Genomic DNA, 18,464 nt, shown 5'->3' with positions numbered 1-18,464 from the left:
AGGCTGCCGGGGCCGGCGCTAGCCAATTTGTCGCTCCACGCAAATTCTCAAAATGGCGTCCCCAGAACAAACGGAAAACAGCCGGCGTTGCTGTGTGCAAACATTTTACTACCTACCTCGTAGCGTCTTTCTGCATAACCACTCACGAGGCAAACAACTCGTGAGCAGCCAGCTAGCGGCACACAGATTTTGCATTACTTTTTGTTTTCTTCTTCATCTTACACCCTCGATTCTACACGCGGGTGGGAGTGCGAGTCCTCGCGAGTGATCGGTATCAGTTACTCAGGCTGCAATATAACTTGCAAGAGCGACGACCGTGGCTGTTAGCTAAATACATACTCGCAAAAGTCGTTGCAGTGCATGAATAAACAAGAGCGGGAGTCCGAAAGGAATGCTTATGCCGGCGTGTTCATTAGAACGAGTACGAGTGTGAGAAAATTAACCACTTGCCACTTTCCCATCACGTTTATCTGAGTGTTTTGATTGTTGTGTATTGTTGCGAATAGACGGAAACGGAAAGCGAAGAGTGGCGTAGCCGTATGAACCATGCACTGCAGGCACTACTTGGAATGATTCTCAAAGTACAGTTGTCGAAATTTGGGAGAGTACGATGGGTCGATCACGTCGCAAGAATACCGGAAGACCGTGCAGTGAATCTGCTCTCTTCTAGACCTTCATCGGCCTTAAGGGCCCCATACACGTATGCATATGTTGGGTTGGAAACGAATAAAATGTTGGCGGATCATTCAGGTCGAGCGACTTTGCGGCGCTCATACACAGACGAGAGTGTTGACCAAACATGAATTCACCAATATTTTCGGCCAACACGTTCGTACGTGTATGATGGCCTTTAGGAATAGAGAGACCCAACTTACTAGATGACCCGACCAGGTTGAATGGGATGGTTGAATGGGACCGAATGGAACAAACCAACGGCGTTCCACATGGCAGCGACTGTCTTCGTTATCGGTACCAAAGTAAGTTTTATTACTCCCTTATTGCGGTTTTCGTGACCAACTTTGGTCATAAAAACTATCATAAACGCATAATAAAACCCAAATTATTACTTGGGTATGAACTCTATCTTCTTCAGGATTCCAAATGGAGCGAAAATATTTGTCCACGCAGGCGACATAATTCTACTCGTACCCGGCCTGAATGCCAAGGCTGTTAGGAGGGTGCTCCAAAAGGCTGTGCAAAGTGTATTTATTTGGGTGGCCAAGATCGGGTTTTCTATTGCCTCGGAAAAATCTAATCCCTGCACATTTGTCGAAAAAAGAAGCACAAGAAACTCCAGAAAATCCATCTGGACGGGAAGAGTATCCTCGAGTCTTAGGAGTAACGCTAACTAAAACTTTCCGATTCGAAACCACGCCAAGATGGTCTGGAGGAAGTGCAAGAAACGAATACAATTCCTGCGAACGCTAGGACAGAGCATTCCAGGAGGAGCGAGGAAGACGTTGAAGTATATTGCCATGGCTACTATCCTTCCGATGATTTTACATGGATGGGGCATTGTCAAGAAACAAGAATATTGTTTGCAAAATATTAGAACCAGTTTACAATGACATCCAGCGAATAACTTCCGAAGCCTTCCGAACCAGTCCGGTGTTAGCACTCTGTGCTTTCCAGCCGTTGGCATGCCAGAAACTCATTGCTAAATCATCCAAGCTGGAGAAGATAAAAGCACTAACCAATTTAGATGAAGCATGGCGGATAACCATACGGGGTGAGACCACTTTTGCGAATCTTACCGACATAAAGTTACCACCGTTGGAACCTCAGTACCAGTATCAGTACCAGTACCAGTTCTCAGTACCAATCTGCAGCAACTGGAACTTCACAGTGCTGATAGCAGATTGGTTGGTTAAAGGTCAATTCGAAGTCGGTGAAGCCCCCAGTAACGCTAGAGTACTCTTCGCGGCTTTAGAACAAGAAAAATACAATAAGAAGAAGATGGTCGAGTGGGCTTTGCCAAAGTCGATGAAATCAACAATCGATGTCTTTTCTACGGAGGCCAAAGCGATTGTTTTTCTCTAGAGTCAAGTGTGAGTCGGTCAGAACAGTCATTTTCACGGATTCAGCAAGCTGCGTCTCAGCATTTCAAGGGAATATTACCAACCATCCTTGGATCAGAGCGACTCATATAGAAATGGTACGAAAGGATGGTGTACTGTGTTGGATACCAGGTTATACCGGAGTCCCAGGAAATACCGAAGCTGGTCCGATGACCAACAAAGGAAGAGAAAGCGAACTGACAAGATTCCACCAGTGGACAGGATTCGATGGTGCAGAAAGGTTCGGGAACAAGCATGGAGAGCGAAGTGGTATGAAGCTCGGGATGTGAAACTTAGAAAGGTTAAACCATCTACAGCAGCATGGAAGGGCAGGAAGGATTGGAGTGAGCAGGTTGAGGATCAGGCGTACCAGGATAGCTCATGGTTGGCTGATTGAGATTTGGATTCTTAATCTCTTGGACTCTCGGATTGTTCGCTTTTTTGATTCTTGTTTGGACTTATTAGATTCTCGTCTTAACACTCTTGAAATCTCGGCATATGATCTCTTGGATTCTTGGTCTTTTGTACTCTTATAATATTGTTCCTTTGGAATCTTGGACTCTTATTTTTTGGTTTCTCAAAATATTTAGCCTCTCGGATTTATGGCTTTACGGACACTTACACGCTTGAAGTCTCAGTCTTTTGAACTATTTCCTTGGGTATTTAAACTCTTCGGTATTTGCCCTTTTGGACTCTTTTTTTCTTGGCTTCTCGAGCTCCTGTATTCTTGGCCTCTTGGATTCTAGGACTCTAGAATTTTTGACCTTTCACACTGGTGGATTCTTGCCTTTTTGAACACTTATATTCTTGCCCTTCCAAACTGTCGGTTTCTCCTTCTTTCGACTGTTAGATTCCCTATTGAAACTTTTGGATTCTTGGTCATTTGACTTTTCACATTGCTGGTTCTAATATTTTCTACTTTTGCAATTTTTACCCTTTTGGGCTTACATTCTTATTCTTTTGGACTCTTTTGGACTTTGGGGATTAAGAACTTATGAACTTTTGAATTCTTTCTGTTTTGGAATGTTGAATTTTTGGCCTTTGAAACTCTTGCACTCTTGGCCTTTGGGGCTCTTCGATATTTGGGACTTAACATTTGAACTCTTATCCGTTTGGAATCTTCAATTCTTCCCATTTTGGACGTTTGGATTATTAACCTTTTTGATTTTAGGTATCTGGGCTCCTAGGATCTTAAAATTTATGTATTGTGAATGGTGAGTGAGTGGTTCTATCCGTTTTCGTGAAAATAGTGACGAATGTACATTTCAGGACACGAATAAATCTGAGTGCAAGCCAGAACTCGCGAGCAAAACTCTGGAGTAGAAAATCTTGGAAAACTATCAACAACGGGGTAGTAGGCTCATAGCACCGTAAACGTAAATTCAAGATTTAGCAATTTTCATTCAGCAGTATTGTATGTTATAACTAGCTCTGCAAATGTTCCACACAAAACTTTTTCAAATAAATTTTCAAGATGATAAACTGCTTAATGACATAAAATTAACAGCTTAAGTGTTCGGGACTCCGACGTTGATTTATCTCATACGAGTTTTACTTAAACAGATCATCCTGTTACGTCACACGAAAAACTATTGATACAAATGGACACTGTGTATTATCGCAGTCCCAAATTTGTAATGCAGTTTGCACTTTTCTATCAGTTTGTACCGTCAAATCACCGTACCTACCTGTCTAGCTCCTTGAAACTTGTAACTATTCTTAACGCACACTCCACTGGTCACTTGCGGGAAAACCGGAAGGTAACTCAATCATCGTAAGGCAAAATTTGTTCAATTTATATTTGTAAGGAACGACTTATCTGGTCATGCTCATCCGCTGACAATCAGTTGTTGTAAAGCAGTGTCACTATAATTGTACATTATCACCTGGCGTATTGAGCGCAATCCTCGCTTCTAAGGCGCCGCGGTAAAGTTATATGAACCATAAAATGTGCCCCGTCCAAAGATTTCGACTGATATGATCCTCAATCATGGTACAATTTGCGGTTCAATCAGAAAATATCTAGCCTCGATTGACCAGCTGAGCGTCACCCGGGCAGCTAATGAAGTTTTTTTAGATCTACTACCTAGTTAGTAAACAGCTGAAATTGAAATTTTAGGTATATATTCTTCCAATAGTTTGAAAACTGTACAGGTGAAATCTCATAAATTTAATTGTTTTAAAATGATTGGAAAAATTGCTTTTATCGAATCATTACTTTTAAATTTAGAAAAAAACCTAATAGGTAGGTATCTAGGAAGTAAAATCTTAATTGCAATAAGCTCTTCGATAGGCGTTCAATCGACTATCATTACGTAAGATTCCTAATTGAAACGAGGTTTATCGTGTAACGAACCAAACAACGCGCACCCGTTGCCATACCTGGTTCCTATGTCTACACAACACCCGGTCACGCATTCCGTTGACAACACAACAGTAGGCCGCGTTTACTGTTCGTCAACACGCGAATAGGACATAATTTTCTTTATTATCGATAGGATTGTTTATTTTAGGAAATTATTGTCTATCTACTGCGGAGCAGTACCTATACAGTACCGGTGACATCTTTAAAGATTTTTCACTTCAGATATGTCGTTTGAGGTATGAAACTTAACGTAATATTTTATTAAGATTATGTATTTTTAACCGGCACTTTTTAATCTTTTAGCAAGACAAACGCTCACTGTACGAACGCCGCCGAAACATTCTCTACCTGGTAGCCAACTATTTCTCCATCATGGGTCTAGACCAATCTCGTCAAACTCTGTTGGAGGAAACACACCTAACGGAGGAGTTTGAAGTGTGCGACAACATCGATCTGGACACAATCTACCAGGAATACTGCAGCTACTATCTGCTGAAGTTTGGAAAGCAACCGAAAGTGGTCAAACGAAATGAATCCTACGTGGCGCAACCATCTTCGGTGCCGGTAATGCCGCAGCGGAAACAATCGGGGAGCTGCCGAAAGCGGCCACAAGTGACGACCGTCAAGCCGCTAGCTTTGTCACCGCGTGCGGAATCGGAAGCGGACACGGACATCAAGGGATTGCAAACGAATTTGATCGTTTCCCAGCTGGGTAATCAGCCGAGTGCAACTTCACCGGGTAAGGGTTGCGATACACAACCGGTATTTGGAAAAACGACGGATAATGGAAATCCAACGGCTGCCGTAGCGATTCCGTCTGTAAAACCATTCATCAGGCTGCATGAAAATTACTCGAGTGAATGGAAGGAGCTTGCGGATGTAGTTTGCAGGTACCGATTTAGGCTTAAACATTTATGTTAACAACTCGAATTCGAAGAATTCGACAGAAAATTTAATCCTCTAGTGCCCAAGCCTGCCAATTGGCGGGTTAGGAGCAAAAATTCAAGCCTAGGTACTAAATTCCGTTATCGAACCTTGACCGTCTGTTTTTATACGACAGACTTCGCAGCCAGCTGTTAGAGTACAGGACAATTGCAGGGCCAGTTGCTACGATCCTATTGACTCTAACAGCCACTCCCAGCCGAGATTCGAACATACGACGACTGGCTTATTAGGCCAGCGTCATACCTCGAAGTCAACTGGGAGGCTTCTCTTTAAATCACTATAAAACCCTGATACAGTAGGATTTCGAATTTGGCAACAAATGTGTGTCGCGTATGTTGCCAAAATCGAAACCGTACCAAAATCGAGACCCTTTTTCGATATGAAAAATTTTAATGTAAATGCTTTAGAAATTGACTAAATATCATCAATTAATGATTGCAACCATATGATGTTTAAAAAGTCCGACAAGAACTATCCGTCCGGTGCAAATAAGTTACCCTAACGTAAGACGTAGTCCTACGGCAATAAAAATATTATTGTTCGAAACCACATAACTTTTTTTCGTGAAAATACTAAGGGCATCATTTTTTCGTTATTTAAAGCATGTATGCGGAAATTGATTGATATTTAAGAATATTTTTGGAAGTGAAATATCTTGTGTTGCCAAAAACGAATAGTTTTGTTGCCAAAATCTAGGCATGTCAAATTCGAAATTCAACTGTACTTCATTTTTATATATTAATATAGACTCATACCTTCTCATTATAGTTTAATCTGTCCATTTAAATATATAGTTTGATTTATAACGTTATTTTGAAAGAGTTATTGCTTACGAAAGTTAAATTATTCTCGAAAACTTAGAAAAAACTTGGGAACTAGGGGGTTAAGCATTAATTACCTATGACCTCATATGTAATTTAAAATTATTTATTCGTCATTGACATTGACATTGTTGAAGAAGAGCGAATAGAAATGGTCCTAAACTACTTACTTAAGGAGCCTTGCACTGCAGACGTTGTCGATTTAGTCGATTCTATTTTTACGTATAGTTATCGGTTTGTTAAGTAAGATTTCAGCCAATCACAAAGCCTATCTGTGAAGCCGAGACGCCGAAATGTGGCGTATAAATACTTCATGGTCCACTGTATTAAAAGCAGCTTTCGTATTTGTGTATATCACTTCAATTTGCATACCATCATCCATGTCGCTGAGCTGGGAGAGGCTGTTAGAGTCAATAGAATCGTAGCAACTGACCCTGCAATTGTTCTGCACTCTAACAGCTGGCTGCGAAGTCAGTCTAAATTCTATATTTCCCCGATGAAGCCTCCTGGCAGTGCAAAAGTCACTCTTATAGCTAAATGCGCTGGTCTTCATCGCCAGTGACTGTAATTGGAGATAGTATGGGTATTGAGGAGCGAGGTGGGCAAAGTAGACTAGGCATCGATTTATAGCATTTTTTAACATTGCCGTCTTAGATACCTCAACCGCGCACTAGACTAAGGTGTTTTTTCGGAGGTCTGAACAGGGATACTATCTTGGAGAAACAGCAAAGCAATTTACGGTTGAAAGCAGTAACAGCATCATAAACATTTACGAAAGTCGACTTCAAATATGTCAACGTCCTCGTAATGAGCAACAGGAGATCACGCTCGCGATCATCGAGCCACTCCTTGGTAAAAACGTACGCGTCGTATAGATACGTACTATCAGACAGTACTATCAGACACCTGAGAAGACAACTCAGGGAATGGGGTTTGGTATCCCGACCCCCTAATGGAGCGTGAGGAGCCAGACCCATTAAAACCCTACTCGAGTCTCCAGCCTAAATCCTCCCTGGCACTACCTTATCGTTATTACTTCAGGGAGGGGCTATTGTGCTTAACGCACCCTCTTAGATAACTACTGGACTGTGGTAGTTAGGCTATTTACTCACCGTTGATCGGCTCTCCAGCGGTTTTGTAGCTCAACTACAATCTGGGTAGCAGCCGCATTGACCGCTTCCCAGACGTCCGAGCTAGAACACATCCTTTGGAATAAGTTGTCCGGCGTTGTGTCCTGTCCGCTCACTGCCTGCATGTTGTTTCTTGCGTCCACGAAACGAGGGCATATAAAGAAAACATGTTCTGCAGTTTCTTCAACATCCACGCATTCGGGACACGCAGGGGACTCCGCATGCCCGAACTTGTGCAGATACTGTCTAAAACAACCATGCCCTGACAGAATCTGTGTCAGGTGGAAGTTGACTTCGCCGTGGCGCCTGTCGACCCACCCGGACACTTCCGGAATAATTCCTTACTGATGATGATGCTAATAGCCATCATACCCGCTAAGACGCAGATTGCGTCATATGAAACTGTGCGATACGCACTTGCCACTCTCAAGCACATGAGACGATAGGTACTTACCTATCCAGCTTCCAGCTTACCTAGGCAGGTTTTGGTTCCTAACGCCGATGACCATACCGGTCCGCCATACCTAAGTATGGACTGTACCACGTTGGCTAAAAGCCTACGCTTGCTGCCATATACCGCAGAGCTATTAGACATCATACGAGACAATGCCGAAATAGCTGTGGAAGCCTTCTTGCAGGCATAGTCGACGTGGCTCCCGAACTTGAGCTTGTCGTCGACCATGACTCCCAGGAGTTTTAAGAACCGCGTTGACGAAATAGTGCAGTCCCCGACGCTGATATTTACTTGCTGCACTGACTTGCGGTTATTCACCACGATAACCTCCGTTTTATGATGCGCTAGCTCCAATTTCCTGGAGCGCATCCAATCTTCGACAATATTTATAGAGTGGGCAACCGTCAACTCAACCTCTCTGATAGATTCACCGTAGACTTCCAAGGTGATGTGGTCCGCAAAGCCGATAATCACAACCCCTACCGGGAACTTTAGCTTCAACACCTCGTCATACATGGCGTTCCACAACACCGGGCCCAGTATGGAACCTTGCGGAACCCCTGCGGTGATTGGAACAGACTTCTGACCCTCCTCCGTGTTGTAGCATAGCACCCGATTCTGAAAATAATTTTCCAGAATCCTGTACAGCGACACCTGCACTTGGACGTTCCGAAGCGAGTTAGCCATGGAGTCCCAACTAGCGCTATTAAACGCATTTCTCACGTCGAGCGTGACAACTGCGCAATAGCGGATACCCGTCCTTTTACGCTGGATTGCCACCTCGGCCGTCTTAGTGACAGACAAGATGGCATCCACCGTAGATTTGCCTTTACGGAAGCCTAATTGGTTCCTTGACAGACCGTTTGTACCCTCCGTGTACTGTACGAGTCTGTTAAGGATAACCCTCTCCAGCACCTTGGTGGCAGTATCGAGTAGACAGATCGGCCTATATGACGAGGGGACACCCGGAGGTTTTCCCGGGTTCGGCAAAAGGACCAGGATCTGTCGCTTCCATCTGTCTGGGAAGTGGCCATCTTCCAGGCATCTAATCATTACTGCTCCGAATAATTCGGGAGTCTCCAAAATAGCCGCTTTAATGGCCAAATTCGGGATTCCGTCTGGTTCCGGTGCCTTGCTCACCTTTAGGGATTTAGCGATCTCAACGAGTTCCTCATTCGTAACCGTCGCTTCCTCCCCAACCTCTAAGCCGCCGTCGCCCACGTTACTTTGGATGTTCGGCATGGAGGCCGACCATCCTACGCTATGGTCTGAGATACTGCAACGTCGGCCGTGGGACGACTCAGTGGCTTGAGGCCAGGGCCTTGGCTCGTGGCGCGGAAAAAGGTCCTCGATGATTCGCTCCAGCATCTCTGACGATCGCTCTGCGGGCGCCATCACGCCCTTGGTCTTTGCCATTACGACCCTGTAGGCATCACCCCACGGGTTCGCATTAGCAATAGCACATAACCTTTCAAAGCAGGCTCGTTTACTAACTTTTATCGCACTCTTAAGCGCTGCGCGTGCAGTAACAAGTGCTACTCGACATTCAGCCCTACCTTCGTCCGACCGAGCTCTTTGCATAATTTTCCTCGCACGAAAGCACGCTCTGCGGAGTTCCGCAATTTCAGCTGTCCACCAGTAAGCCTGTGACCCGGGGTCGGCAGGCTTGAGGACGAAGGAGTGCGGGAATGTTGATCAAACCGAGAGCAAGATGGAATTAGCTGTATCGAAGTGTTCTCACTGAAATTTGGAAAAACATGAAGGTTGGAAAAGTTGTGAATGCACGAGTTCTTGCCTGGGATAGCAGGCTGGAAGCCATCCTTCCAAACCGCCAAATACAGGGCCCGGATTGCTGTGTTGGCAGCGTACTATTACATTACTGCTTGAATGCTTGAGGAGTGTCCGGAGGCTAGACCAAGGAAAATGCCGGAAGTTGGTAAGGGTGGCCTGTCGGAGATGCACCAAACCACCCAGATACCTACTCTGTAAGGCAGAAGCAGACAATAAACATGCCACTGGCGGACTAATGTGCGCGGCATAAAAGAGCAGCTAGGAAACTAAGTGGAGGTAACGCAAATTAACCTCAACCACTGCGGACACGGCGCAGTAGTTGCTTTAGCAATCGGCAGCCGAAACGATGCGCAATACAGTTGGATTTCGAAATTGGCAACAGATGCGTATCGCCTATGTTGCCAAAATCGAAACCCTTTTTTGATATGAAAAATTTGAATGTAAGTGCGTTAGAAATTGACAAAATGTTATTAATCAACGATTGCAACCTTTTTATGTTTACAAAATCCGCCAAGAGCTATCCGTGCGGTGCAAGTAAGTTTTTGACGACCTGCGGTAAGACGTAGTCCTACGGCAATAAAAATATTATTGTTCGAAACCGCAAACTTTTTTTCATGAACACACTTAGGGCAATTTTCGTCCTTTATAGTATGTATGCGGAAACTGACTGATATTTAAGCATATTTTTGGAAGTAAAATATTTTGTGTTGCCAAAAACGAATAGTTTTGTTGCCAAAATCGAGGCATGCCAAAATCGAACCATGCCAAATTCGAAATCCTACTGTATTGCCATTATCGCAGGCCCATCCTCGCGACAATGGTAACTGGGAAACGGACAAGGGTAAAATGGCAGCGATAGTTGTCATGGCCAGATAGCCCCTACAAAAGCTGGTACCAAACGACCAAGAAGAGTACGTGTCTCCATCTAGGTGGACACCGAAGCAGTTCAACCGGATGCTAGATAAGCTTGCTGATGAGCAAACGGAACCTAAGCCGGTAGTCGTTGAAAGCGACTTCAATGCCTGGGCAGACGAGTGGGGTTGTAGGCATCATAGGGGCAAAGCTAACTGGAAGCTTTATCCGAGGTGGACATAAGTCTAGCAAACGACGGTTCTGGTAATACCTTCTGCAGATGAGTACTACAATCTATCTTTGATATCACCTTCTGCAGCCAAACTTTATTGGCTAACATAGTCTAGAGGGCGTCCACTGATTGAACCCATCAACATGAGGGTTACGGTCAACCGGTTAGAGGTGGAAGGCCTTCGATAAAGACCTTTTCGAGGGAGCGCTGCTGCTGCTAGTGAGCTGACTAAAGTCCTAACGAGAGCACGTGACACAACTATGCTTAGGAACGTGCAGCAAACGAACGGTCGTTGCTCTGTATACTGGTGGAATAAGTCCACATGCCGTGGGTGTATGTGAGAAGGTGTATGCAAAGGGCCTGTCGGGTAGAATTTGGAGTAGTCAGGTTGGTGCTCAACAAAGATGGTAGGCGTGCGTTACAAAAAATTGTTTTCCTAGGAGTTGTGCCGCTTACTTACTTAGTTATGTATGCGCCGATCCGGCAGAACAAAGGATGAAATCATGTCGCCAGGACAGGTTCTCGTCTACAGCCCGGATGCCCAGTTGTCAGGCCACCAGGCACGAATAGTGTATCGCAGGCACCAGTTAATAAATACCTGCAGTTTTTGCGCTGTCTCCACTGAGACGCACCACGTTTCGCAGGCATACAGAACACCGTATTTAACGATAGAATTGAAAATTCGGATTTTCGAATGTACAGTGATGTGGTTTCAGCGCCAAATGTTTCGCAGACCTGCAAAGGCACCCCTGGTCTTCCTGATTCGTGTGGCTACATCAGTCTTGGTACCACCATCGGGCGTTGTCTGACTACCGAGATACTGAAAGCCTGTTCAACTTGTTGTCCCGCTACTGTGAAGTTGATGGGAATGTCAGTATTCATTACCATAGACTTAGTTATGCTACATTGACTGTGAGATCTGCTGCCTGGAAGCTCTCGGAGAGGTCATCTAACTTGCTCTGCATATCGTTTCGGCGTTGTGCGAGCAAGACAATGTCGTCGGCTAGGTCGAGGTCATTTAGCTGCTCCATCGTTAGAGGATTCCAAGGCAATTCTCGATTTGGTCTACTGTTAATTGCTCCAACTAATATCTCATCCATAACGATGAGAAACAGAAGCGGTGATAAAATGCAGCCCTGTCTCACGCCAGCAGTAACCCTTATGGGGTCGGACAAGACGCCGTCGTGCAAAACTTTGCACGAGAACGCCTCGTACTGAGCCTCGATGAGATGGACTAGCTTATCTGGAACTGCTCTACGTCTAAGTGCGCCTCAGATGTTTTCGTGATTGAGTCGGTCGAACGCCTTTTCGAAATCAACGAACACCAGCAGAAGAGAGAATTCGTTGATCTGCTCCAATATAATGCGGAGCGTTGTGATATGGTCTACACATGATCGGCCAGCACGGAATCCAGCTAGCTGTCGCCGGAGAGTAGCGTCGATCTTTTCCTGGATCCGGTTGAGGATTACCTTACAGAGTACTTTGAGAGTAATACAGAGCAACGTGATGCCACGCCAGTTACCGCATTCAGTTAGGTCTCCTTTCTTATGGACTTTGACCAATATTCCTTGCATCCAGTCCACCGGAAAAGCTGCGGTTTCCCATATATTGCTGAAAAGCTGTGCCGCGTTGCGGATGAAAATCCCTCAGGCGGCGATGAATAAGATGAAGGGCGTATCGACTCCGCAGGGAGCCTGCCCACAGAAGCTAAGAGTTATCGTGGAGGGGGTATTTCCACTGACGTGGCCTTTGACCCCGTACGGTCAAACAAATGACGGGATACCTAACCAGGCACTGTAAATAGCGACCTAAACATGCTCTGATATGTTTAGAGTGTTTAGAGAGACATTTTGGAAATACCTTGAAGCTTGCAAATTTCCAGACAAATCAAACGTTCAAAGATTGGTAGTACTACCATAACCGAGGAAATTATCAGGAGGTCCCTCGTCATACAGGCCTACCTGCCTGCTCGATGCATTAGGGAAGCTACTAGTACTTACATATTTGTGGGCCTTGTTGAAGAGTAGGGTCACTCTTCTGCCCCGTTTGTACTGTAACTGAGGAAAAAGCCTGTGAGTTTTCACAAGGTTTCAGAGGCTTGAACATGTAGTTCAGGTATAGGTAGCCTTGGACTTAGGTGACAAATAGGACAGAAAGAAGCCTGCATATGTGGAATGCTTAGGCGTTTCCTCCATCCCGAAGTAATTCCGAATGTTGGTTCCGGATGGTTTAGAGGAAAGGTACAGCAGGAGAGTGGTAGGTTGGCGCAAGTTAGCGCTTTGCGAGTCCTACACAACGCCGTAAGGTATTGTCTTCGGATGATTTTGAAGATTGTATGTCGAGTGTTGCGGAGATGTATGAGTCACGAGCTGCAGGTGTTGCTTTGGGAGAATTCCGTCCTAAACACAGCTGGTTAGGAAGGTACGATGGGCCAGATACGTCGTAAAGATGAAGGACGATAGTTCAGTGAATCCTGTTATGTTCAGAAACCTCAGTAAAACCTGAAACAGCAGTGCTCAATGGGCGAAATAGCTCAACCAGGTCGAAGGCGTCCTGCGACTTCTGGAAAATTGGCGACGTATTGTCAAAGACTTAGTTGTACGGAAACCACTGTTCGAAACAGAACCAACCACATAAGTTAAATGTATAACTTGGTTTGAAATTCACAGATAAATCGAGTCCTCTAATACTAATTGGAATCAGGGTTGCCACATGCACAGATTATTCTGTGTTTAACAGATATTTGAAAGAAATCGCCTGTACAGAATCTGTATGCATAGAATACAGATTTTCGCCAAATTACACAGATTAAACAGATTTTTGAGCTTATACATGAGAGTGAAAGAGACGGAGCTAGTCTGCAAAATGACTATCTATCTCTTTCACTCTCATTGTTTTGCATTGGACAGATTTTTGCACAGATATTTTTCCTCGCTGTACAGATTGTCAGATTTTTCCAACAAAAAACACAGAATTATATGTGGCATCCCTGATTGGAATTGCTACCTTAGAGGACTACGGGACGGTGATTATTTATTATTTTTCTACGATTATGTGTATAAATTGCGTTCGTCAGTTCGTGTTTGTTAAGATTATCATAGCCTACATTTCGTCTTACGGAAAGATTATGTCGATCAATGCTACAATAACTGATTGATAAAAAAAATGATACTGTTCTGCATAATAAGCTAAGATTTTTTCATCATAACTCTAATGAAGGAGCAATTAAGAATATAGATTTACTGTATGAACACTTGTAAATCAATTTTGTAACGCCCAGAAATCTTCGTTTCCGACCACTTACGATTTTTTTTTAACTAATGATTGACCATTTATTTTCAGAGATCTTATCAAAAAAGACCTTCAGCAGCGCTGGGACCAGATAAAAGGCCTGGATTCAGCAATCAAACTGCTAAAAGAGAGTGTCGTCACCCCGCTGCAGTACCCGCAACTGTTCGTAGGTCTAACGAAACCGTGGCGCTGTGTGCTGCTGCACGGTCCCCCGGGAACAGGTAAAACCCTGCTGGCCCGAACGCTCTGTTCGGAAACCCGTGGCTCGATTACATTTTTCAATGCCACTGCAGCGACGTTGATATCGAAGTGGCGCGGGGAGTCTGAAAAGCTGATTCGTGTACTGTACGATGTGGCTAAATTCTACGCACCTTCGATAATATTTATCGACGAATTCGACGGGTTAGCTTCCCGAAGGGATTCGGTCGGAGAGCATGAGGCTTCCAAACGATTCAAGAATGAGTTCCTCTCGTTGATAGATGGATTAGATAGTGGTGCCGATGATGAAAGAGTATTTTTGCTGGCAAGCACCAATATTCCGTGGGAAATAGATCCCGCCTTCTTGAGACGGTTTGAGAAAAAAATTCTAATAGATTTGCCAGATGTTGCAGGTCGAAGGGCGATTATTAACGAATTACTGCCAGAGTCCAGTGATTGGGGCCTAACACAGATGGATGAACTAGATAGTACGACGAAACATTTCACTGGAGATGAGATTAGGATAGTCTGCAAAGAAGCGTCGATGATGGTAATACGCGATCAGATTGGACAAAACAAAGGTAAGTCGATTAAACCTGCATTTAATAACTCAAATATGACCTCATACTTCCGTAGTAGAGCTCAGAGTATGAATCCAATCAGCAAACAATGCCAAGGGGTTACTTATCTAATCTCTCCTAATCAACTTACGAAACACATTTCCGTTTTAGGATCACAATCGGCGTCAACCTCTTCGACAAGGCCGAATGTAGTTAAATTCGTACAATTCAAAACAGCACTCAGCAAAATTCAGCCGGCTTCGCTAGGAATAATTGAAAAACACCACGAATGGAATCGAAAGTACGGTAACAGTTCTTAAAGGGCAACAAGGGGAAAAGCCGGCTCCATTTTTTTTATAAACAAATGTGATTTTATTATCTCTTAGTTGTTAAATTTCCGGAACTTAAAATATTCAAATTCCTGATTGCAAAGAAGTAAATTTCATTTTGAATCCAACTGATTTTACGAACGAGAAAAAAAGGATCCTTATCAACTAAAAGTAATATAAGTCAAAAATACCTCAACAAAAAGTGAACCCGAAAACCGGTCAAACTAAGACGGTCTGGCTCGCTTTTGCGACATCTTCTGTCCGTGGTAGAGTCCTGTGTAGTAGCCACTCATGTACCATGACATGAGCATGGCCGAGAGATTTTCCGACTCGAGATCGTCTTCGTCCTCCAGCATCGGAGGCATCGGTGGTGGCGGTGGTACCATGAAGGAAGCTCCCATGCCCATCGGCCCGGCACTGTAGCCGGCGGGCGGCATCGCAGCCGGTCCCGCTTTCGGCATCCGAAAGCTTGGACTGTAGTTGATGCGAATTTTGCTAGCTTTCTTTGTGAGCTTTTCCTCGTCGTCGCTAATCTCCATCTGCTGTTGTTGGTCTTCAAGTGCAGCGAGTTCCGCTGCATCCTCACGTTGCTTGCGGCGCGCTTTACGACCCCACGATGGAACCAGATTTTCTACCGGAACCGTTTGTTCATTGTTGTAGCCGATGTAGCGAATCAAAGCATCGCCTTCCTTTACGGCCAAAATTTTAATCTCGTAATCAACGCCATCGTCATACGTGGCACGATAATATTCGCCGGGTTTAAACACAGCCTTTTCATCCAACTCACTCGTTCCTTTCTCCGCAGCGGATGTTCCTTCTCCTGAGGGCTCATGTTTTACCGCACCACTTTCATCGTTTTCAGCAGTGGCGGCCGGTTGCCCGTTACAAACGGCAACTTTAGTTGCCATCTTTTTGTTTGTTTTCATGGCCAAACGCTTAGCGACCTCTTCCTTGACCATTGCCAGCGATTCATCGTATTTGCGTATAATAAGGGTGTCGTCCCAGATTTCGTCATTTGAATGCTCACTTTCGGAACTACTGGAGTTCTGCAAATGAAAAATGGGAAAATATTACAATATTTACGATGTGGGATCTATTGTGATTTGCTTACCGGTTTAACGCACGCTGCGTTCATTTGGATGGCTGTGGTTTGATACGGTTTAGTATAATTTTTTGCAGAAAATTAACAACAAAGCAAGAATATTCTTCACAATCCTCACGCAAATGAAAGAAAAAAGATTATTTTCGGCGTTCGCTGCGATGATGCGCGGTTGACAGCTTTAATAGCGTTTAAAAAAGCAAAACAAAACGGAGCGCGTTCATAGTCCGAGTCCGCACTTTGCTTTGCCTCATCGGCCAAATTCCGTGGCACTTCAAAGAACATTCAACGCGTGGGTAACTCAAAGAAAGCCCAAGCTAAAGCCTCAATTCTCGGGTACTTTTTCATTTCGACGTATCTGCAAATGAGAGATTCTCTTCGTGTCTCCTCTCTTCCGCTGTTTACGGCGACACTAATGCATTAAAAACAAAATTTTCAAAACATTTGGCTAGCTAGTGACTTCGGCAACCGATTCATGCAAAACTGATGTCTCAAAATGCATTAGTATCAACGTAAACAGCGGAAGAGAGGAGACACGAAGAGAATTTCTCATTTGCAGATGCGTCGAAATGAAAAAGTACCCGAGAATTGCACTTTTATTACGCTTTCGTAGATAATGCTTGTTAATATGCTCTGTTTGTCCAAAGCTTGGTCTAAAGCATTGATGACACCATGCGAATGTACATCTTGCTAGCAAGCGAATTGGTGAGCTGATCGTAAACTCGCCCAATGTCGTCATGCTCATTAGCTGACTATCAGAATGCTGTAAGTACAGCTTGTCGATGGCGTGTGCGTTTGCTGACTAGTACATTAGCTGTGTGGCATCATATAGCGAATTCATAAATTAACCTGGGTTCGTGCTAACTCGAACCCGAAATTTATGAACGATACGGGCAGTTTGACTGATCGAGCCATAAACTGTAATGCTATAGACAGTTTTAACCTGCGCTTCAAACTGAATGCTGTCAGTTTAACCGAAATGCAATCTCGGTTAATTTATGAACGCTTTGACAGCACTTTGATTAAAACTGAGTGTTAATCGACCTGAGCCAGGTTAATTTATGAATTCGCTAATAGTTGCTTACTACATCATATAGCGAATTCATAAATTAACCTGGGTTCGTGCTAACTCGAATCAGAAATTTATGAACGATACGGGCAGTTTGACAGATTAACCCGTAAACCGTAATGCTAGACAGTTTTAACCTGCGCTTCAAACTGAATGCTGTCAGTTTAACCGAGATGCAATCTCGGTTAATTTATGAACGCTTTGACAGCACTTCGATTAAAACTGAGTGCTAATCGACCTGAGCCAGGTTAATTTATGAATTCGCTAATAGAGTGACTAACGACTCTGTGAGGGGTTTTTTAAGTTATTACTTTTATAGCACTAGAGCACTCGCATACCAGCTACAGCTTACTCGCCGATTTTCAGTAATCATCATAATTCGCGCATACGCTAACTCGCCCGCTTGTGGGATCGCTGACTAGCAGCTTACAAACTCGTCCAGTGTAATCAACGCTTAAAATACATAGCACTCAATGTTGCATTCTTCGACCGCTGTAACAGTCATTTCGAATTTATTGTTGGTTGGGAAAGTCTCCATATTGGTCAAACCATCCCCAGGAGAAAATTTGTTATACATATTCAAGCATGAAATTTCACAGCCAGCGTTTAGAGCACAGGAAAATGTGTGGGGCTGATTGTACGAGCCCCGTCGGCGTCGTCAACTTAGAGCCGGGGTGGTTCGAGCTGTTTTAAGCTCCATTCAATTCGATCTTGGGTTTCTCGTCGCCCATTTTTCACGCATCTCTGAAGTCGCAGCTTCTTACTTAAAAAATAAAAAATGTCGCTTTAGTCCTGGACGAACCATCTCGCACGTTGAGTCGCTCTGTGCCGGTGTCGGTGGGGTTGTTGTATAGAACCGTTTTCCTTACGACGTGTCCGGTTCACTGTAGTTTACCGCTACTCTTCACTTTCAGATTGTGCTCCGTCGAGCCCTCCGTGAGCATGGTCTATCGGTCTAATAGGGGGTTTGCACATTGTCAGGTTTGTAAGGTTGCTAATGTAAGGTGGCAGCGTTTGGCGAAGGCTAAAGTAGGCCCGTTGTCCTGCTTGAATATGCCGCTCGATCTTCTTATTTGTATTGTTGTCCGCGGTTACCAGCGATCCCATATCCCACGAGCTCGTGTACCACTTCTAGTTCGTCGCCGTCAACGATTTACCGTCCGTGAAAAAGGCACGTTCGTCTCATCTGGTCAGTGTTAAATCAGACCGGACCAAGTCGCAAAATTTAAAAAAATGGGTTAATAACAGCAAACGAATTTTCTCAAGAATTC

The 18,464-nt window shown here is 44.3% G+C and overlaps 2 protein-coding genes across 2 annotated transcripts; one reads left to right on the top strand and one right to left on the bottom strand.

Moving 5' to 3' along the window:
* Positions 1–4,646: 4,646 nt before the first annotated feature.
* Positions 4,647–15,016, top strand: LOC128743928 (katanin p60 ATPase-containing subunit A-like 2). Its single transcript, XM_053840632.1, has 4 exons — positions 4,647–4,658; positions 4,726–5,312; positions 13,990–14,717; positions 14,868–15,016. Exons 1-4 carry the CDS (start codon positions 4,647–4,649, stop codon positions 15,014–15,016), a joined length of 1,476 nt encoding a protein of 491 aa, XP_053696607.1.
* Positions 15,017–15,086: 70 nt separating this feature from the next.
* On the bottom strand, positions 15,087–16,261 carry LOC128743332 (survival motor neuron protein). Its single transcript, XM_053839886.1, has 2 exons — positions 16,137–16,261; positions 15,087–16,071 (listed from the first exon to the last, which is right to left on the bottom strand). The coding sequence occupies exons 1-2, from the start codon at positions 16,158–16,160 to the stop codon at positions 15,250–15,252; spliced, it is 846 nt and encodes a 281-aa protein (XP_053695861.1). The 5' UTR covers positions 16,161–16,261; the 3' UTR covers positions 15,087–15,249.
* Between the last annotated feature and the right edge of the window lie 2,203 nt (positions 16,262–18,464).

The sequence above is a fragment of the Sabethes cyaneus genome, chromosome 3 (assembly GCF_943734655.1).
Source record: "Sabethes cyaneus chromosome 3, idSabCyanKW18_F2, whole genome shotgun sequence".
In the NCBI taxonomy this organism is placed as follows: Eukaryota; Metazoa; Arthropoda; class Insecta; order Diptera; family Culicidae; genus Sabethes; species Sabethes cyaneus.
Note: the sequence above shows the minus strand (reverse complement) of the source record. Positions and strands in the feature narration are given on the sequence as shown.

Coding starts and splice junctions, on each gene's coding strand:
- LOC128743928 (XM_053840632.1), top strand. Junction 5,313..13,989: donor CTTGCGGATGTAGTTTGCAG/GTACCGATTTAG, acceptor ATTTATTTTCAG/AGATCTTATCAAAAAAGACC. Junction 14,718..14,867: donor TCAGATTGGACAAAACAAAG/GTAAGTCGATTA, acceptor TTTCCGTTTTAG/GATCACAATCGGCGTCAACC.
- LOC128743332 (XM_053839886.1), bottom strand. CDS start 16,160: ATGAACGCAGCGTGCGTTAAACCG. Junction 16,072..16,136: donor ACGCAGCGTGCGTTAAACCG/GTAAGCAAATCA, acceptor TTTCATTTGCAG/AACTCCAGTAGTTCCGAAAG.